General features: G+C 35.6%; 2 protein-coding genes and 1 long non-coding RNA gene across 3 annotated transcripts; 2 read left to right on the top strand and 1 right to left on the bottom strand.

Moving 5' to 3' along the window:
- The first annotated feature begins 4,018 nt into the window (after positions 1–4,018).
- Positions 4,019–7,028, top strand: LOC110844261 (facilitated trehalose transporter Tret1). Its single transcript, XM_022090419.2, has 5 exons — positions 4,019–5,213; positions 5,301–5,439; positions 5,509–5,780; positions 5,862–6,207; positions 6,311–7,028. The coding sequence occupies exons 1-5, from the start codon at positions 5,082–5,084 to the stop codon at positions 6,928–6,930; spliced, it is 1,509 nt and encodes a 502-aa protein (XP_021946111.1). The 5' UTR covers positions 4,019–5,081; the 3' UTR covers positions 6,931–7,028.
- Positions 7,029–7,072: 44 nt separating this feature from the next.
- Positions 7,073–9,037, top strand: LOC110844245 (2-oxoglutarate-Fe(II) type oxidoreductase ppzD). Its single transcript, XM_022090398.2, has 4 exons — positions 7,073–7,851; positions 8,096–8,468; positions 8,526–8,636; positions 8,703–9,037. The coding sequence occupies exons 1-4, from the start codon at positions 7,568–7,570 to the stop codon at positions 8,934–8,936; spliced, it is 1,002 nt and encodes a 333-aa protein (XP_021946090.1). The 5' UTR covers positions 7,073–7,567; the 3' UTR covers positions 8,937–9,037.
- A 684-nt stretch (positions 9,038–9,721) lies between these two features.
- Positions 9,722–10,482, bottom strand: LOC110844453. The gene is made up of 2 exons (XR_002547433.2): positions 10,193–10,482; positions 9,722–10,120 (listed from the first exon to the last, which is right to left on the bottom strand). It is a non-coding gene; the product is annotated as an uncharacterized LOC110844453 (long non-coding RNA).
- Between the last annotated feature and the right edge of the window lie 8,133 nt (positions 10,483–18,615).

The raw sequence follows: 18,615 nt of genomic DNA, 5'->3' as shown, positions 1-18,615 counted from the left end.
TAATTCAGATATTAGATATAGAATTATTATATGCTCTGTGCGCTCAAAAAATGAGTAATAAGTATGTATATATCATATAAGTATTCGACAGATGTGCTCACGTGTATGGGTTTTGAGATGCACATTTAGAATAATTTACTCAAGTCAGTACTAGCATTATATGACTTACTGTAAAATAGATTGATAGGAGATCCTGGGTTATGATGACCCTTGGGATTTCTTATGGCCTTGCATTTCAGTTCCCCTGAAACGAATTTTATTTTCAACTCGATTAAATTATTACTTATGTGAATATGTAAAGGGTGACCGATCTTTTCATTGCTACCCTTTACAGATCTGCTTAATTACCAACACTATATGTGCATTACTTGCCTCGGTTGTCTCAATGTAAGCGTCATCGGATTTCAGCTTCCATTTCATTTATGTTAAATTGCCAGATTCATACAGAAATCTGATATTAATTATTTAAATTCCAAGTTTACTCAAGTGGATCAAGTAAAAAGAAAGCATACGAATGTGCTTGAATTTTATGTTGGAGTTGTTTGAATGGGAAGAAATACATCCTCCGTACAATATGAGAACATGACGACACTCATTTCCAGATGAGATGACAAATGCAGTAGCATCCCTTCGATAATGTGGCATGTCGATGGGAGGATACTTGTTCTGTATTTCTCCTTTGATGCACTTCTTCCCCTATTGAGCGACTGCATTGACAGTCCGCTGTGCTTATAATTAACAACTCATGCAGAATAATAGAAAGGAACATTATACTTCTTTACTGTTATACTCATTTAGCTGATAAATCATTTTTTCTTCTTAATGTGCAGTTTGGTCTTGCAAATAGTAGATTATGCACTTTTCGGGGAAGTTGAGCGCATTGATAAACCCATGACGATATTTTATTGGCTAGCTTGTGGACCAAGATAAAAATAAGTAAGTGAGGGTTACAAGCTACAACCACACATGAACAAATGCGATGATATATGAGTCAAGGGAGGGATGCGGAATAGGGATGAATGATAAGGGTTTTAATGGGGTGGTAAATGTGTGGAACTGGGTTAGTGGAGATTTTTCGGGACGCTGAGATTTTATGAGCATCAACAACTCAACTACAAAATTTATCATTTCCACTTTTCACTTGCATATCATATGAATTCGATTCATTTATTCCTTCCTCGTATAGTCGGGCACCCCTCCGAATTTGTTCAGCCTTCACTTTTCTTTCACTTTCACTTTGAAAGGCACAATACTTGCCTTGGTACTCTTCATGGAAATGCTTCTTCTTTACTTCAACAAAACTGTAAATTTTCGTTCGTTGAACTTGGGATTAGCTGCGGTTTCAATGACATTGATTTCATCAAAATTATTAAAATATTCCAATGTGATTGTCGACTTTGTGCATGCATATTCAATTAATGACGGAGACTTGCAATTGCGACGGGTAAGATTATTTAATTCCACAGGCATAATAGAATGATGAGCTCATTTTTCCGTTACTGCACTTGAATAAATTTTCTGCATTTCTCTTGCATTCTTTTTTGTTGTCAACAAGATTAAGTCATACATAAATTAATATTATTAGTTGAGGTAGGTTCTTAGGATGACGGTGTATAATTTCAGCTGCATCTTATAACGAACCTGAATCAGCTTGCTTAATAAATAGGATCAATCCTTGTACATAATGAAAGGTTGGGATTCTCCACTAAAAGACGCTGCTCATCTGGTGGTGAATGAAATGGATGGTTTATTGAAATTATAATGCAAAAATTGATTATCACCCACAGCACATGTCATATTTTGCGTCGTATTTAAAATATATCTGTGTTCATTCATTCATTTGGTTTAGTTAGCATCATGTCTTCGACAGAGGAAATGTGGTTCATTTGAATATGATTGGGTAGTCCAAATTTTATCGCATGTATTCTCATTTTTTTGTAACAATTAGTCATAAACCGAAATACGACCATAATATATACAGACACATGCAGTATGTTATGTAAACCCATTCTTAGAAGCACCTGTGCACGATTTGATGATCTACTTAATACTGCCTAACAAATTCTTACAAATCTGACTGCGCCGCACGGCTACATAATGAATACTTACATAGTTTTGCTCGTTCGATATCTGCCTAATTTAGAAAGTGGATAAATCAAGTTCAATGTCATATAATAAGGGCTACATTTAAAAAATCAGAAAATATTAAAGTGTCATTTTATTAGTTTCATTTATATTTATATCATTTGGGAAAAACACCTCCCAGGTCGATGGCTTGCTCGATGAAAGTGCACGATCACGATGGAAGTGCATATTGTTGAGGTGTGCATATACGTCGAAATATATTTTTCCCTTTATTCTGATTCCGAGAAAGTCACGCGTTTATGTACGTTTGGAGAACTGCTGTTACATAATTGGCAATATTTTCACTTCGAGATGCTTCCCTTAAATTCAAAATAAAAATGCATTGCAAATGATTGACAAACATGATTTGTCATCCGTTTGGTGTGTGTGTATAACTGTTCCTCCAAAAAAATATCCAGCTTACAAGGGACACTCACGACCTGTCGTTTGAGTCCAGGGTACCCACTATGTTTTTTAGAATCTACTAGGACCCCAGATGAAGGATTCATTCATATTTCCGTGTAAAACTCATATTTGGCGACGTGGCGTGGCGCCAAATTCGCCAAAATTGAATGTTTTTATTTTTGAAACCGCCATAACTTTTGAAATCCTGGACGGATTTTCAAAATTTTTGGCAAAAATCATGACAAAGAGTTCAACTTTCTTATTCCATGAAATTTTTTCTAAAATTATCGCTTTTAACTTTTCGCAAAATTTCGTAATTTTCTTCGAAATGGGGGTTCGTCGAAAAAATCCTAAAAATATTGCAAAAATTAGAAATTTTTTATTTTTATTTTTTTGTCAAAAATTTCGACTTTTTTGATCATTTTAAGCATAAAATTTTGAAAATCCGACATAAAATGCAAAAGTTATGGGGGTTTGAAGTTGGTCGAAAATGCAAATTTTTAAGTTTGGCGCCACGCCATGGCGCCAAATATGAATTTTACACGGAAATATGAATGGATCCTTCATCTGGGGTCCTAGTAGATTCTAAAAAACATAGTGGGTACTCTGGACTCAAACAACAGGTCGTGAGTGTCCCTTGTTAGATCAACACCATACCCACCCACACTGAAATTGGAGAAACTTTAATTATTTAAGCGTTAACTTCTCACGTTTGAAACTCATGAAGACACAATGCAAATTAATTTTGAAGTCTGCACGAAAGAAAATCAATGAATAAAGAGAATTCATAATACGTAAAGAGAATTTTTTATATATGTATTGCATAGTAGTACTTGGAAAAAGCATCCTGTTTGTTAGGCTAACCTGGGTTTGTTACCAAGTACGTCAATGGGGTACATTACTGCCTATTCATTATACATACAGTTCAAGAATAAAATAGATCCATCTCTTTGAATAATATGAGTCAACAAGACAAGAGTTGTGAATACAGCGTAATATTGAATATTTAACATTTATTTCTAAATAGAATTACATATTAATTAACCCTGCTTTGAAGACTGTATTAAAAACAAAGGTTGTGTGTATGTAGTTGCTTTAAAGAGGTACATCAGGTGATTCGAGGTTTTCTCATCCGCCCTGTTGCTGTTAATGAATGGATGGATTATAAAAATTATATTCATACATTAAATTATTTAACGCAAGGATAAATGGTTATTGGACAAGACGGTGTTGTAATATTTCACATTCCATATATGAGTAGGTTACCATCTTCGACCTAACAATGCGACGGTATTACTAAAAAATCTCAGATTCTCAAACCTCTAAAAACCTTAATTTTTTAGCATTACCTCGGAACACCTGATGTATGTAAATACAATAAATAAATACTGTCTGTAACTGTATACAGCCTTATACTTGACATTGCCATTATTTTGTGGCTTGTCGTACTGTTAGTTTGAATTTCTCTGTTGTGGGATCATAGAATGTGATCAAAGTTAAGAATAAATACAAGTTTTAAGTTATCCGGACAAACTTCAACTGCCCTTATCCTTACAGTGCAGTTGGATTTGGCCTTATTGAAAGACGTGTTATTAATCGCGTCAAATAAAGTTTAAGCTAAGTACTTACTTAATATAAAAATATTAATTGTGTGATTCTGAAATATTTATATGCATGATGCATTATGTTGCAAATAGAATTAATATATCTTCTAGTTAATTAAATTCATGCTCCACGGATATATCTGGATTAAGCTTGAATATTATTATTATTTCTAATTTAGTATGTACTTGTGTCGTTAGTTGTAAATAGAGCGCCCAGCGATTAGACTGTATAATGCTCTAATCACCGCACCTTTAAAGTACAATTCCAAAATCCCAACAATTATTACGATCAATGAAAAAAAGTTACAATAGACCAAACTTCCAGTAAAATCCGGACGCGAAATTCAACCAGATTCACGACCATTATAATTATAAAAAAATACGTCAAACTTTTTGTCTGCTCTGCATTTGATGTAATGATTATGAATTCCCAGACTCCGTGCATGCTCGGATCTAAATATTTCGATCTCATGTTAGCACATTGTCTCTTTTCGACGAAATGGATGTGATTAATCGGACTACTTTAATCGGGACCTGAATTTGCACCATCCATGTCCACCACCTCCCATGCATGAACATAATTCATTCATAACTAAAAGCTCATGAACGGACTTTGGGTGAAATTTATTTAGGGGATATTTATTTAGTGTAGGGTTGATGGAAGTTGGCGTCATGAATTTAAAAATTAGATGCAACGTCAGGATAAGTAGTCTATAAAATAAGTTGGTTATGAGTTACGACTGTCAGTTGTGATTTAGCATTTTAAAGGACACTTTATTCAAAAGTTCTGTGCTGTACAGAATTTATATTTGTTGTCGTAAATGCTAGATACTAAAATGTGGAATATGTACAGAATCAGCAAATTGTTGTGCTGAATATTTAACTTGACATTGCGTAATACAGCAAAAGCTATTACATTGATATTTTAAAGCGAGGTTGGGGTGAAGAATGACACTTTCAGCTTCTTCCACTTTGTCAGATAAGATCAAAAGGTGGAGAAATGTAGGGAAGTCAAGAGGCGAATCAGGTCAGGACCAGAGCGATGAGGTCGACGAATTAGGAAAAGTTTGGTGGTACGAGGTATTATTAGCACGGAAAAATATAAATTACAAAAAAACTGAAAAATAATTCATATTACAGTATTCTAAGTATTTGCATTTTCAATAGTCAGTCTCCGTTTTGTCTGTGTGTGCACCCTGCATTTCATGTGGGAGTTTTTTGGGATACACTTCGTCAGCGGTGCCATCAATGATAAAAGATGTCGCAACGTTTGGAGTATTGAATTCCCATCAAATTGCACTCATTGGTTAGATCATCATTTTTTACTGCCCCCATGTCAGCTAACATTTATGTAGTTACAAATTTGATACTTTAGGTGGGCTAGGGCCTCTTGGCGCAATACTTGGAAGCATAATCTCTGCAATTCCCCTCAAATACGTTGGACCACGAAGGACCATTGCTCTCTTAGGAATCTCGATGTTGATATTGTCTTGGGTGACGATTGGGATGTCACACGGCATTGTTCTCGTATACGTGGGAAGGTTTTTGGGAGGAGTTGGAGTCGGTGCTACAATATCCAGCGCGCCGCTCTATGTAATGGATATTTCATGCATTCAACGAAGAGGCCGATTGGGTATAATGCCTCAGGTGAGATAAATAATTTTCGTCTTTTGCATACAATTTACATAGATTTTTGAAATATGTTAAAATTGTTTTCCTTCCTTCTAGTTTCTAATGATCTCAGGAATACTTATTTCCTACATATTGGGTGCTTTTCTTAATTGGAGCAATCTTTCTCTCGTCGCGTGCACATTTCTCATCCTCGCAGCAATCCTCATCGCTTTTGCTCCTGACTCGCCAAAGTGGCTCATTACTAATGGGAAGTGTGAACAAGGGTTCAAGGTTCTGGAGAAAATTCATGGGACTGTAGCTGCCAAAGTGATTGCCTTAAATATGGAAAACACCTCACAAACGATTTCGAGCAATCCACAAGGGGAAGAAATTTGGAAAAGTAAAGCAACTTATAAATCCATCCTTGTGTGCCTCGTAGTCATTTCTATACAACAGTTAACAGGTATGTAACTATAAAACATGTACTGTTTACATGACATGTACTGGTTCAAAATTCAAGAATTAAGTTATGTGAATATTCATGCATTTTATGACGACATATTTAGGTGTGAACGGGATCACATTCTTTGCTACATCTATATTTGACCGATCCTCCTCATCCACTACTTCGAGTGGTCACTTGTCCTCAATAATTCTGGCAACAACGCAGTTAATCGCCTCATTTATGTCTACATTTTTCGTGGAGCGTTTTGGACGCACCTTTCTATTGAAGATATCTTCCGCTACATTAACTCTCTCCAGCCTTACACTTGGGACATATTTTTATCTGCTTGTGGACAATACCGATTTTCTCTGGCTCCCTCTCACCGCGCTTGTAATCTTCGCCTTTGGTTTTGCAATTGGTCTGGGTCCCGTCACATGGATCATTGTTGCAGAAATTCTCCCACAACAAGTGCGAAACCTGATCAATCCACTAATAATTGGGTACAATTGGTTTTGCGTGTTCCTCGTAACAACGTCATTCCCTTACTTGAAGGAAGAAATCTACTATTTTGGAGTATTCTGGCTGTACGCTGCGGTTGCAGGTCTGGGTTTCATTTTTATTTGCATATTTGTTCCAGAAACAAAAGGTCAGACTTCCGAACAGATCCAGTTGGGTTTCTCGGGCAAACAAAAAATGCAAAATGCATTTCGGTTATTTCGGTATCGAAGTAGTGTAATTTAATTTAATTAAAGTTATTAATAGTATAATTTATTTATAACAAATGATATTTTACATAACTTATATTTACAAATATTCTGAACAAATATTTCATATGTGTTGTATATGTATTTGTTTTGTGATAGAATATGTAATATGTATGCAAATGTGTATATAGAAATATATTTAATTACCTCAAGACATGGCCAGTAAATTATTTTATACGTATAACTAATATTCTAGAATTATTTATCCTGGTCAAACTTCAATTGATTGGGCACAGGAGATACATAAGTAAGCATCATGATCATCATCTTATACGACATTGATTTCATATGCTGTTCCTTGCAGTGCAGAATAGATAAAAAATGTATGTCTTTAAGACCTACATATTTATACTGAAGAATTTCCTATCTGAACAGAAGAATTTACATATCTATGCAAGTACCATAATAATATTTATCGACTATAAATTATAGTTATAACTTATCGATATATGGTGAACTCCAAGTGATCAATCATATGCTGTGATCATTAAGAACTGTGTACGAAGAGTGATATATTTGCATACACAATTTATTATAATGAAATAACAGCTTTTCTTTAAATAAATTGTGAAAGAATTTCATACTTCATAATCTTATCTATTTCATTCACCACAATGGAAACAATAATTCCAATTATCGATTTGGATAAATTAACCGAACCAAACACTGACATTACAAAATTTCCTAACCACCTGGCTCAAATTGTTGATCAAATTCGCGATGCCTTGCACAAAGTTGGGTTCATGTATTTGACAAATCATCGGATTTCAAACGAGGTGATTAATTCTGCTTTCACCGCAAGTGCAAATTTTTTCAATTTAGATCAGGAACTGAAGGAAAAGTATAGAAAAATACCAATCAATACGAACCACGGATGGATTAAAGCAGGACAAGAACTGTAAACAGTCCTTTAATAATTTTTTTAAATTAAAATTAAATGCAAATATATAAGGGCCCGTTCATATATTACGTCAACATGAGAGGGGGGAGGGGGTCTGACCACTAATGATATCGTGCCTATCTTGCCCATGTTAAAGGGGGTAGGGGGGGTCTGAAAATCCGATTTTTTTGATGACGTAATATATGAACGGGCCCTAATTTGGCTCCTTGTTAAATACGTAAAATATTAACTTGTTTTACAGGCTTCATCCTAACTCAGTATTTGAGTTAAGAGAAGGTTTCGACTTTGTGTCTGGCGAAGGACGCCCAATCCTCGAATGTCCAGATTTTAGTCCAACAATGGACACATTTAAAAGGGAGTGTCAGAAGTTTATGAAATTAGTTCTCCTTCCACTATTATCTCGTTCTCTAGGACTGGATGACCCCAACTTCTTTAACAACTGTTGTACTCATCTAGATGACTCAAATGCAGGCAACGAATGCGACTTGAGAGCCATTTATTATCCTCCAATTCCAAATGAAACAGAAATTCCGGTAGGAACTATTCGATGCGCGGAACACACTGACTACGAATTGTGCACCCTACTCTTTCAAGATGACATTGGTGGATTAGAGGTATTGGCTTAGAAAATTGTACAATGTACACATTTACGACTTTATGCATCCATTAAGGTCAAGACATCCTTGGGAAAGTGGACTTCTGCCACCCCTATCCCCGGCTCAATTCTTGTAAACACTGGAGACCTTTTGGAACAATGGACTTCCGGTTACTTTCCAGCAACGGTATTGATAACAAAAAAGTAAAACGATCGAGAGTTGGGTTAAAACATTTTAAATACTTTAATACAGAAACACCGAGTGATTATTCCAGGGAAGGAGATCGATAGGCGGATGACGAGATATTCTTTCGCATACTTTTTTGCTCCGGATAATTCAACCATAATTTCCCCGTTAACAAGCAGATCATCTATTCTGCAGAAGTTTTGTAACGGTGAGGAAAACTATTGGAATGATAAAGCTTCAACTGCTCCAACTGCGTATGAACACATCATTGCAAAAGTTAAGGCAGCTTATCAATATTAATTAATTTGCGTATCATACATATGAACTGATGGACTATGTATAGCACATAAGAAACAATTGACAATAAAAATGTATGCAGTCGTAGTACAAAATTTCGCCAATAAGGTTTTGGGTCAACAGTTTCAGGTAAAACCAGGACACACCTGTACATCAATAATATTTATTTGTCCTATACAATTGTCCCTTTCATAAATATGCATTTCGAATATTCGTGGGCACTAAAGATTTAATATTTTATTCACAAATTTCTACATAGTATTGACTCAAGAACTTTCTGGATTCATTTCCTCGGTTCTATACACAAAACAACAAGTCTCTTAAAAATTAATCTGTCTTAAAATTAATATGTTCAAGAAATATTTATTTTTAGTTCAAATTGCTCTAGCAATTTCATATTGTCATTGTCAAGCTGAAGACGAAGATGATGATTTGTCCTCGTTGGATATTAGCGATGGTGACTCAGGTAATCGCGAAATAAAAAATACATATATGAAACATGTATTCTTGTAGAAAAATATGCCTGTTTATCAAATGAAGGACCTACCCGGAGCCCAATAGAAGTGGTCACTCGAGTGCAACAATCCTTCACATTAGTGGAAAGCATACTGTTCGGGATACTTTGTACTCCTTTATTAGGATTCAGCATTTGTGGAAATAGGGGACAACCTAGTGTTGACACTGTTAAAACTTCTATAAATGCCACAAACACAACCATCAACAAAATTTAAAGGGTCTTGCCAATGTATGGATCTATTATGCTGATGATAAAAAAATTCGTTGAATAATTTCAATAATTTTGACTGATTTATTTGGAAAAATTCATTGTTGAAAATGTAACAGTCTCTCATTACTGTAAGTAATAGTTAAATAAATTTGAATTTACAAAATAAACTTCAGACCTAATGAAAGCTCGGGTGTGATATAAGCATGACCCAGAGTTCCTAAACTCGCGTTCATAGCTCCAGTAATATTACCAATCAAGTCAAATTTAATTAATGGAATCGGAGAATAAAGAAGAACTGCGGCAGCCAAAAGTACAATTATTAGCAAAGTCAGGAGCAAAATGGTAACAGTGATAGAAATTATTCCACAAATTCCTATTCGAAACCGTGTCCCGTTTACGACGATTGAATGGTGGCCGAAAGACGATGAGGGCTGGGGTGACGCTGAATAAAGTCCTCCTTCTGAAACAATGCAAGAAAATCGAGTATGGTTAGACATTAGATTTTGAATTACGAAATATTTTTGAACTTTACCTTTAACGTGATCCAAATGTTCATGCATCTCTAGCGGGTATGTAGTACAAATACCTCTTTAAAACTACATATGCAGATAAGTACAAGACTTGTTACCGTAATTACTTAGTTGTTTAGAACTTGTATAATTATGGAACACAAATAATTAATCGTGGACTGATAAATAAAGTTTAGTTCAACACCAAGTTTTAAATCCAGCATGAATTGCCATCACAAATTATAGTTCAATGAATGCACATAACTTTGACCTTAACTTGCGAAATATACCAGAAATACAAGCCTAGCCTGAATACCCATGCATGAAAATTTACGCTAATAATGAATGCAAAATTATGTGTACATGTACATATATCTACTCGAGAGATCTTCTCAATGCTTTTTATTTAAACAGCAACATAGTTTTATTCTGAATAAGTAAGCGTATTGATTAATCCAACGGCAAAATGGTGATGAATTGGAGCTTGGAAAGCGAGGTATTCAGGGTCACTGTCACTGATAAGTTTTTTAGTGCCTTGTTTTCGGTGTGAGCAACTTGACCCCAAGTTCAGCCTTTTGCTCAACCGTAGTGGCTATGTAAGTATGCAAGTAGTCTAATACATATGCATGATATCATACGCAAAATAAATGCAAGTAATTATGAACTCAATAATTTCAGAAGTTTTGCACTAGACTATTTATCAAATTAGCTAAAATACACGAATAATTGTTACTCTCGTCTTAGCTTCAATTTCGATCTTGGGTAATTCAATCACACAACAATTCATCCAAAAAATTGAACGATAAATTTGGGCAGTTAATATTAGATTAATTTAGGGGTATATATTGTATATTAAATTATGGGTGGAATCATTTTTTTCTAATCAAGAAGACATATGAATACTCCAAAGGTAGACCAAAAATATGTAAATGAATTGACAATGAAAGTAAAACAGTTCTCCGAAGCAGATACTTATTTGATGCGACCTTATCAAAATCAGAATAATATGCTTCATATGAGTAAATACATCCATCAGTGATTCTCGAGATTTCCGCAAATGTAATAGCCAGGAAGTGCTGTGAATTTGCTTAGTTATGAGTGCTCAGTCATATTGCGCATGTAAGAGGTACGTAAGTATGTCGTACTATTTCTGGATAAATCAATGGTTAAGAAAAACTGCACAACTAACATCTTTGATAACATTTTCCTCTACATATGTCTACAATGCCTACATCGAAATCCCCCTCTTCATTGGGGAATACGTGGTAATTATCTGTAATAGAATGTGGTTTCCTTCCTTGGGCATTTTTCCTTTGTCTAATCTGGTCTAACAGGGGTAAAATCTTCGATGGGGAAAGAACTATGTAGGATGCAGGAAATATCTGTAAAACCAACTAATCCTAAATAGATAAGTTATTTTTTCCTCCATGAATTAGTACTAGACGAAATGGAACAATACTAAAGTGATCATCTCAGATTCCGACCAGTACAGATAAAAATTAGCCTTCAATGATTTTAGATTTTTTTTAAATGTGGGGGAATTACATAAATACTTTTCCACCAAAAATGGAGTCAGTCATATTTAAAGATATGTACTGAAATATAAATTTTTTTTACACTTGAGGATGCAACCCATTAATTTTCACTAGTAATTTCAGATTTCATAACTTACATAACTGTAAGTCGTCACTTTTTCATACTCATCTCTGCAAGCCTTAAATCATAATCATCATCAACACAACCGAATATTTGAGATCATCATAGCCATCATCTCTTGTACGTGTGGGAGAAAGTCAAAGTCGGTGTTAACCAAGAGTAAGATGAGCTTTTTTTTTTACCTTAACATCACTTATCATCTTTTTCTTGGTCGTCCAGACTTGAGAGGTAGTTTGGGTGGTGGATGGTTGAGTAGGTGGAGGAGGGTGAAAAAAGTTGATCATGATTCCGAGCACATGCCACACAACCAAAGTCATCATATCGCATTCCACCCTCTTTCAACATTCTCCACTCTCACTCTAGTCAACTCCAGTTAAGCCAGAAGAAGTAAGAAAAATCTTTGAAAACTCTTCACAAACTTTCCCCCACTTGCTTTTGCCTTTTTCTTTTCCAAGGTTTTCTCAAGAATAATATAATCAACGCATGACGCAAAAGATGAGAAAGGGATGATTGTACATCTTGGAATGAGGCATGTCTACATATGTACGTACATGAAATATGAGTAATAAATACCTGATGCAACCAGGGTAAATATATTAATTTCTAGATGTGCAATTGCTAACTATATGTATGAGTAAGAAATCAATTGATTTTGTGTATAAATATGCTATTTCTTTTGTCTAAATAACCGTTTTATAATAACCGGCTCCTTCTTGAATAAAACACAAGTAAAAAGCGATTCAAATATATAGCAGTTCTTGGATTTATTTTCATTAAGCAGATTTAATGTTGACCTTAAGTTTATTAGAATTGGCCGGTGTTAAGTACCGTAGAAAATATTGATAATATTTTCTTACTAGTGATTCATTATCTAAATTGTGACACATTATTTGTAGAAGTAAAATCATTTTGATAATTCTAAATTGTTTAACCAGAGGATGAGATCCTCAGCGTAGTCAAATTTCACATTGTTATTGTTTTTCTAATTGATTTACTTTTTAAATTTAACTTGAAATTGAGTGTTCCATTATGATTTCGTTTCGAACATTCATTCTAAACATCATTTTCGAGGAGAATCTGCAACCTAACAATCATGCATTTTCCGGTAGCTGTCTACTTATGTAGCTCGACTACTGTACATGAACAGCGTTCAAATCGACAGATTAAAGTGCGTCTCTTAAATTAGCATTTCGTATGCAAAGTCTCACTTGAGCTGTAATGCATCCAACCAGAACGGAAGAAAACGTCTTGTCTTGTCTTTCCTCAGTCTACATCTGTTCCCCCCGAGTGAAATCTGGAATCATGAATTAAGATTCTATGTAGAATAGAATAGAAAAATGCAATTTTGTTTTCCCAGTCTCAGAGAAAACATAAAGTGTCCCAATTGCTAGGATCACATTATTATTGTCGTGTTGCTTTGTTTAGCAGCAGTGGATGGGTCCGTGCTGAAGGAACTCCTTGTATTGATCGTTATTATCTCCTCTTTGCATTCTAAACTCTTCTCCATTTGTCTTTATTGGAGTAGATTGGCCCAAGAAATTGAGCTAATAATTGCACCTTCCCGAGCTCTTCTGTAACCCTTCTCCCTTGTGAATATCCTCTTGTGTGTATACATACATACATAATATACGTAGACACACAACATGAATGCTGCTGCTGCATTTTCATGTCATTGTCGTGTGTCGCGGACAGAAAAAGAAAGTCGTCCTTCGATCGGGATCATTACTACGTTTTGTCTCATCGATGTGATTCTTTGGTCTGATACCATTTCATGTCCATCATTAAGCCAAGTGCCCATTTTCATCAGAAGCACATTTTATAGCTTCTTCGTCTTTCTCTTTCATTCCAAATTGGTTTCTGAACAAGCGACGAGGGTTTCGGTTATGCAGAATCTCCGTTTTGTGATATTGTTAGTTATGTCAGTGATTTAATATTGAACACTCAGCAAAATATAGCTCTAAGAAATTTGTTCTATAGTGCAGGCTAAATTGGCAAAATGTAGGACAAGGAGTAACATTAAGGGGATTTTTTTCATGAACTTGGTCAGTACACGAGAATAACTAAAAGAGAATTGGCAAACTAATTATTTTTTTGTTAGCTGTTTTGATTTTGAAAAACAAAACAGTTTAAAACAGAATTAATGATTCACTTGCATCAATATATCGTTAACTGTTCGAGTTGATTTTCTTTCCGAAAAGAAATCTATAATAGCATTCATTCAATTCAACCTTCAAGGTTCCTGTAATTCACCAGGGACATTTGATTCATTCCTTGGTTAAATATCACATAAATCCAAGTCACTTTAAAATTGAATTCTTTTCTTCCCAGCATTGGAAAAAGTCTTATACAATACCTTTTCTCAAGTCGACAACTTCCATGTCAAGGCGAACATGGTCACATTATGCAAATCCATTTCGAGCATTTGAGATGAATTCAAGTATTACTTTCTTCGAAATTCCCTGATTCATTTACTTTTAATAAAATAATGAGAATTTGCATAATTCTGAAAATCCAAATGTCTCTCACATCCTATTCCCATCATCGTCATCATCATCCCCTCTTTTTTGAATAGTTACAACACTATGTGCCAAGATTATTCACCTTTTCTTGCCGATGCTTATCGAGTGAATATCAAATTTCATGATGGGATCATGATCACGATCAGGCTCAACGAAGTCGAGTAAAATCCTCATAACTGTCCCATTACAGCGCAATCGTCTGCGTCACTACATCAGTGCGGTTTTGGAATCTCGAATTTTCATAAATATTCCCCCTTTCGCTGCTTCCTACTCGCGGCTGTCCTGTAACTGTCACATTTTGGCAGGCATTCTATGCACACATTTTTCTGGATTTTGGACCTTTTCCTTGTCATCAAGTTTTCATAAGGTGCGGAAGATGCATACACCCGTTTCCCTTTGCTTTACCAATTTCTCGGGAATTTTTTTCAATGTTTTGGAGACATTGGATTTTCCAAGAAGATGATGTCAGCTTGTTGAGGTTTACGAAGTAGGAACGTGATTTCTTCGTGGGGAAGAAGTTGGAGGGGTATAAGATGCTGTCGCCGATGGTTGTTGGGTGATCAGCATGTGACCAAGAGAGCTGGATTCAGATGCTGAATTTGACTCCATACTCAACCGTGAGTGTTGGATGAAGAGCTGATGATCACACGAAAATCCGTCCAACTTTCGGGTTTGAGATTGTCAATAAAGGAGAGGCGAAGAAGGAGGAAGTAAGGAAAAGGAGAGAGAAGAGGGAGAAAGCCGTTAAAGCCATCGTTTACCGGAGAGGAGACGAGAATGTGGAGAACGTGGTCAGAATCTTGAGACAATTTAAGTAGCTAGATCAACATACGCATATCACCGGTTCGGTTGAGTTGCACCAGGCGAAGGGAGATCCGCACAATATAGTCTCCCCTTCGTAGAGAAATTTTCCATCAAGAAAGACAGAAAACTTGTTCTCGTTTTCATCTTTGCCAATTTTTAAATTGCAAACTTAAAATTTGCTGGTATCGGTTTTATGTAATTTTAATGTCTACGTTATAAGAATACTTACTATAAATAAAAAAGTGTAGGCGTTGCAATAACTCACGCATTATTACAGATTACCATATCAAACTTAGGTTGTATTGCATAACTCGTATTTCTTGAGCAGTAGTAAGTACAGCAAACGTAAGTACGTACACAAAAGTTGTTAAGAAATATATAAAAATGCCTTGGCCTAAACCAAAATATTCACTGCAGTTTGAGACTTTTTTTTATACTTGTGTATTACAAAGAGTATGAGCTAATCCAATCCTAAGCTCAACATTATCCACTATCCACATAATCATCATAATCGGAAATTCCTTTATGCAGAAAAATAATGCCTTGTCTTTCTCCATATTGTTATTTGTCTTTGCTCACAAGATTAAAATCAGCTGCGTTTGAAGTACGTGTATAATATCAGATTGAGCTGTTTTAACCCCACAACATTTACACTTGCAAAGGGACCATAAATCCTGATTTTGACATTTTATTCCATGTCAAACTAACATTTCCAATCGTACATCATCCCTTCTCCTACGAAACCTGCATCAGTTTCGCCACAACAGTTGACTCGAGTCGAAATCCTTCATTTCTTTGCAACCCATGTGTTGGTTTGAGTCCACCTCTCAGGAGACAGGTTACTTATTGCAAGCACTTATCTTTACGACCTTATGTACCTAGCAAAAAAAACAGCTTAAGGTTCGAACAAGTCACTGGCCATGATTTATTATTTTGACAAGGGTTAATTTTTTCCGAATTTGATGCATTGCACTACGTTTAGCTTATACACTTCTAACATTTTGCAAGTCATAAAGTATTTTATGATTTTTCGTGTTCAATCCGAATGGCCTCAGCTAGTTAGTAATCTGATAAAATTGAATCTTACGATTCACTTGTTTCACCAAGCGCGTACTATGCATTCCCACTGCAGTCTGTCAGATCGAATATCAAATCATCACTGAATTTGATTTCCTCCCCTTCGGTTTTCAGATAATTCCCCTTATAATTCAATATCGTACGTCTTCGCCCCCACCCACCCCACACACACGCTCAATGGCAATGGTTACTTATTTCTCTTCTTTTATCCCACAAAGCATGCATTCTCGTCTACGATTAAGAGTACTTCTGACAAGCGTCTTACATTTCAGAGTCTGTATTTAGCATTGCAACTCATTTAATAAATTTGTTCAAAAATTCATGTCGAGAGGGGATTCACAAAATATGACTTCCTTAATCTCGCAAATCTACGTATTTGTATAAAACCTACAGTGCAGCCTTCACTTAGCCTGAATCAGGAGCAGTTGGCAGTGTCCGCTTCTAAACTTTGTCCGATTTGACCGGACTACTTTTATTACTCCCTCCGTGGTGTGGATGGTCGAATGTTTTTGAAAACAATGATACGATACCTTTGTGACTCTTGACAAATTTTCCACGGGTTTTAGGTTTTTTTAAAAACAAAAAAAAATTTAATTTAAATTCGTTTTGTAACTCAGTCACTTATCATAACCTTGGAGTGATAAAATGCCAAATAATGCTGTTACATACATAAAAGCGAATTCTCAGAAAATAATCCATCACGAATTACATAAGATGAGAATTAAATTTCAAGTCTACTGATTATTATATCGTACACTAAAGATTATTCAATTTTCCTAAACAAATTATCAAATAAGAAATTTGTATAGCCCAGTGTGTAATTTACGTTGATACATGTGAGAATATTTTGCGTTGTAGATCCTCTAAAATTGTGACCCTTCTTGCGTTCACGACACTTTTACTTGGACTTGTGAGACATTTCTGGATCGTCGCAGTTTCTCAGTCTGGCCGTGTGAAGTGGTCTGGCTGGAGTTTGGAGTGGTGCAAGTGTAAATGTAATGCGGTTGTCGCCTCATCTTATTCCGGGGATAAAATTCACATGAAATATTGATGCACAAATCCGACCATCTTCTACCCGGCCGTCACAAGGGAAGATGCGAGTGGCAAGAAAAAATGGGGATCAGTGCGAGGGAAGATCCCTCTGGCCTTTCTCGCCACAAAACTTGCGATGAAAGCGAGATAGTAATTGACGCCATGAATGAAATTGTCTCCAGATCTGCTGAACATTCATGATAATTGGCTTGTTGTATATTAGTTAAATAAATAAAAAAAAACAAAGGCCTTTACAATTGCAGTAGTCTGCATCTGGTGCATTTATTAAAAATTCAAGATGTGTAACTGCTAGAAATTCCACAAATGTCAAAAAGCCGCCATAAGTCATCATAATTCTTTGATAAAAGTTTTTCCTTTTCATTTTTTTCTTGAGTTTGTCATTTATATGTCTACCATGACCCTCAATTATATTTTTTAGGTTGAGAGCGGAGAAAGCATTCCATTCGGGGACAAGGGCAACGACTATGGTTGGCCAAGATTGACGCTTCGTAGTGCATGCGGAGGAAATGGAATACCACTTGAAATGAACAACCGTCTATTGCGTTTGCCTGCAATAATATTTGATTTGAGTAATGTAACATAATATTAAGAAATAGATTGGAATTCATGTCTTTAGGTGGACGTCGTCTTCGTCGTCGTAGTCATCTCCTTCTTGGAGATGGAGACATGAATTTTCTTTATTTCTTTTTCCCAAGACATAGCTGACTACATAAGGTAACAAATGGCCTTCATAATTCCCCCACCCCATCAAATGAAATATGAAAATAGGAATTTCCCTACCGACCATAAGGATGAAGATGCGGATCCCAGAAAAATATAACAGCAGTCTCGACACCACCCAAGCGATTTACAAGAAGGCGATCAATCGAAGAAAGATACGAATATTGTGCATAAATTTTGTTGTTTTTTCTCAAACCTATTTTGAGAGAATTTCAATGATGTCTGCATTTACTTTAATTGATATCTCGAAAAAACTATTTGTGAATGCTACCAACGTCATCTTATCCCAGCAATAAAATGAGTACTATTTCATGTTCAAGATGGGGACCGGCGGAGGGTAGAGTCCCACAGGGCTTGGAAACAGCTATCAGTCATCCAGTCAACATGTTCCCCGTTTTTTGTCAATATTTTACTTATCCTTAAAGTGAAGCAGCGTAACAGCAGTTGACGATGACATTGACATTGACACCATTCATGCTGACATACACATATTTATGTACGTACATGCAGGGTATCATGACTTTGGTCCGATTTCTTGAGCAATTTGTCAAAGCAAAGTTTTCTCGCTAATGCATAATTTCTGGTGGGATCATTATGGTTGATTGATTATTTGCTGG

This window comes from Folsomia candida, unplaced genomic scaffold, assembly GCF_002217175.1.
Source record: "Folsomia candida strain VU population unplaced genomic scaffold, ASM221717v1 Fcan01_Sc002, whole genome shotgun sequence".
In the NCBI taxonomy this organism is placed as follows: domain Eukaryota; kingdom Metazoa; phylum Arthropoda; class Collembola; order Entomobryomorpha; family Isotomidae; genus Folsomia; species Folsomia candida.
The sequence above is the reverse complement of the archived record's forward strand: the minus strand, read 5'-3'. Positions and strand labels throughout refer to the sequence as shown.